General features: G+C 43.1%; 1 protein-coding gene across 1 annotated transcript; it reads left to right on the top strand.

Annotated features, from left to right (window-relative positions):
- Positions 1-355: 355 nt before the first annotated feature.
- On the top strand, positions 356-3,614 carry LOC118335692 (potassium voltage-gated channel subfamily G member 4-like). The gene is made up of 3 exons (XM_035672118.1): positions 356-1,084; positions 1,983-1,985; positions 2,787-3,614. The coding sequence occupies exons 1-3, from the start codon at positions 356-358 to the stop codon at positions 3,612-3,614; spliced, it is 1,560 nt and encodes a 519-aa protein (XP_035528011.1).
- The last annotated feature ends 364 nt before the right edge of the window (positions 3,615-3,978 follow it).

The raw sequence follows: 3,978 nt of genomic DNA, 5'->3' as shown, positions 1-3,978 counted from the left end.
CTGTAACTCTCCAAATATTATATTTTAAACTGTAATTAACTGACAGCAAAACAAAAGCAAAAAAGAGACTTGTTAAGATGAATTTTGAATTTCAGGAGTGTGAGGATCTTTAAATTGTATTCTCAGACAATGACTAATTAGTGCCAGTTTTTGAGGTAAAAATTGTTTACCAAAACCTTTAAGCTTATTTTATGCATTGCATTAGTATATATAATTGTTATATAAATGCAACATCTTTTAAGATAGAACCTTGAATTACCAATATATTCCATAATTTCTGTTTTTTTTTTCAAATCTCCAACAAGACACAATACTGTAACTACCGTTCAATCCTACCAAACACCAGCCTACCACCATGGCAATCATTGGTAGTGGCTTTGATGACCAGTCCTTAAGTAGTGAAGACAGTAACAGTCACTTCTTCTCGGACACAGAGGTCACCACAGTCAAAGGTTTGTACTTCCAAAGTGCCCAGCTGCTCCGCGGGCCAGAGGCATCACGCAGGTACGTTGATCCCACCCAGCAGGCTCTCATCAATGTGGGTGGCATCCGGTACAAGTTCCCCTGGAGCACCCTGGAGGATGTCCCCCAGTGCCGCCTGAGTTGTCTGCGCTCCTGCACTACCCTGAGGGAGATAGCAGAGTTTTGTGACGACTATGATGAGACGCAACATGAATTCTTCTTTGACCGTGACCCTTTAGCCTTTCGGGCCCTCCTCAACTTCCTGGCAAAAGGGAAGTTGCGTCTGCTGCAGGAGGTCTGCAATGTGGCCCTGCATGATGAGCTGCTGTACTGGGGCATCGATGTAGGGCTGATGGAGCCCTGCTGCCGCCATCACATGATTTCGTCTGTGGAGGAGGTGGCCAAGCACCAGCGCAAGGAGGATGAGTGGCGGGAGAGAAGGAGGGTGCTTAGGGCTCCTATGTTAGAGGGAAGCCTGTTCCACATAATGGGAGAAGCAGTGGAGAACCCTCATTCAGGTTTAGCAGGGAAAGTGTTTGCCTTCCTGTCTGTCATCATGGTGGTTGTCACTGTAGTCAGCCTTTGCATCAGCACCATGCCAGATGAACAGGAAGAAGCCACAGTATGTATGAACCAAAGCAATGCTTGTTTTCAATTGCGTGTGATGTGTTTTGTTGCATGGAGTCAATTTTTCAATTTCATAAGACCTCCTTGATCTAAAAAGCCTCACAGACAAGACTACAGGGAATTAGTAAAGCAATGCCACTGGATACCCATATCATGTTAGTCTCTTGACCTGAAAGGTGCACAACTGTGGTCACACCACTGATCACAGAATTTAACCTGTGCTTTCAAGATTTCCTTTCAGTGAGCACCAAATAGTGCTTATTGAAAGCAAGACAGGAAGGGGAGATGAGGCAAAGAGAGCAGGAGTCCAAAAGGCAGACAGGGGTTAATAACAGCCTAAACTCAGGCAGGCAGAGAGAATAGCTAGAACACTAAAACAGAAGCAGAAGGCCAACAGACAATCTGGCAGGGAATGAGTGGAAGTGGGAACCGGTCGGCACATGGGTGAGGGTCAGGTGAAAGACAGGATTGAAAGTGACAGGAGGGTTACTCCATGGCAAGGGAAATAAGCCAAGACAAGGAAAATGTGAGAATAGGGATTGTTTGTTTTGGCCATTGTCAACCTATAGAGCCAGACCAAATACACCTGGGTTTATTATTTATTCTAATTTATCAGCCTACAAGTTTGGAAAGAGTCTGCAACTAGATATATGCTGTTGACGAGCTATGTTGGCCTAGCTTTTTAGATTTATTTCCTTACCTCCACTTTGGCAGTGGTTTCCATTTGTTTTAATAAAATCATGTTGCAGACTTGAAACATGCTTGGGATAGGCAACCAATCAGTAAAAACAATTGTTAATTTAGCTATGTTGTTATTGCATAGTATTGTAGTTTTAGCAGCAACTATGCTTACTAGCACCTTCTCCAAAAAATACAGTTTGAATTCATCTGAGCGTGTATTTTGTTCAAATTAATTTGAATGCAGCAAATAGCCTAATCCTAAACTACGTTCCTTTCATTTGTGATATACTTCTATTGCTGTGACAAGCTTACGTTACTGTTTGTTAAAAGGGGCAGTTGCATTTTACATGTGCTGGGTTACTTTTATCCACAGTTTTTTCATTAATGGGGTCATACTTTACCTATCAGATCGGTTGGTGTCATGATTCGCAAGTTGTCTTGATTTTGTATTAGCTTAGCTGACTGCCCGCGCAACAGGGCATGCAGTAGGTCAGATGAATAGTACATTTTTGGAACGCCCCCCACCGTAGTACAAAGCATGGCCTTGAATTCGAACTAACGGTAGTTTAAATTTCAGATAAAAAAGTGACAGTCCTGTCAACAGTGCAGCTATGCTGTCAACATATTAAATAAAGATGACAACCAGTAACCAACCATGGACATTGTGTGGAGATTAAAGTAGTACTCAAGTGATTTAGTATTGCAATTGCAGAGTTTTAGGAAATCACAATACAGAAATTTAAAAGAAAAAATTGCTTCTGCTTGCAAATCCATCCCAACACATAAAAGAACAAAAACAAAGATTATAAATTATTCATTGTAATGTTTTCTCCAGAGTATGTCAAGTAAGGCACAAGTTAATTTTCATACCTACTAACAAGACCTAAAATGAGAATTAAGGGGCTGAAATATGCAAAACCATTAGAAGGGAACTTTAGCAATATAAGTACACCTTTTTTGCTGAAACTTCACCTAAAACACTTTATCAGTACTTTTGTCTTTTGTTGTCTCCACAGGGTAAATGCTCCCAAAAGTGCCGCAACATGTTTGTTGTGGAGTCTGTTTGTGTGGCTTGGTTCACATTAGAGTTTATGGTGCGATTTTTCCACGCACAGAGCAAGCTGGAGTTCACCCGTAGTCCTCTGAACATCATAGATGCTGCTGCCATCTTGCCCTACTATGTCTCACTGTTTCTGGAGCTCGGGGGTGAGTCTGTACAGGATATTGTGGCTGGTGCTGGAAAGAGCACCATAGATAAACTGGGTCTAACCATGCGTGTAATGAGGGCCCTGCGTATCCTGTATGTGATGAGGCTGGCCCGCCACTCTTTGGGTCTACAGACCTTGGGGATGACTATCCTGCAGAGTATGACAGACTTCAGCCTGCTGCTGCTCTTCATGTGTGTCGCTGTGACTGTCTTCTCCCCACTGGTACATCTCGCTGAGAGTGAGCTGGCTCCGAATGCAGCCAGAACCCCCCAGGTCAGCTTCAGCAGCATCCCAGCGTCGTACTGGTGGTCCATTATCTCGGAGACCACGGTGGGGTACGGCGACATGGTGCCCCACAGCATCCCAGGCCAACTGGTAGCCCTGATCAGCATCTTATCAGGGATCCTCATTCTGTCTTTCCCTTCTGCATCTATCTTCCACATGTTCCATCACACCTACACAGAGCTCAAGGAGGAGCATGAGAGGCAGTGGAAAGAGGAGAGGGTGGTTGCGCTCGCCACTGAAAATGAGGAAAGCATGAAAGAAAGAGAAACTTGGCCTGATAACTGGCCAGACACTGATTTTTTACCAGGTTTAGAAGACCCTTATTACCATCTTCAACCTGTTATATGTTGAATCCATAGATACATTATATACTGTAGAGCAAATGTATGTGGACCCCTGCTACCCCTCACTAACACTCTTGTGGCTGTATGGGAGCATATTCCTGCAGCCAGGTTCCAAAATACTGTGGAAAGTCTTCCCAGAAGAGTGGAGGCTGTTATAGCACCACCTTCTGGATATTAATGATTCACAAAATAAATCTTGTAAGTGGGAAGTTAGAGTAGATGATTTAATCATCAGAATATTACTTTATGCAGATGATATAATATTACTAGTTGACAATGAAAAAGGTGTTAATGTGGCTGGAAGTGGACACTGGCAGCAAACCATGACAAAGCACAAATAGTATTAATTGCAAGAAGTCACAGTGCTGTCA

The sequence above is a fragment of the Morone saxatilis genome, unplaced genomic scaffold (assembly GCF_004916995.1).
Source record: "Morone saxatilis isolate NCDOM2014 unplaced genomic scaffold, NCSU_SB_2.0 Contig24, whole genome shotgun sequence".
NCBI classification, from domain to species: domain Eukaryota; kingdom Metazoa; phylum Chordata; class Actinopteri; family Moronidae; genus Morone; species Morone saxatilis.
Note: the sequence above shows the minus strand (reverse complement) of the source record. Positions and strands in the feature narration are given on the sequence as shown.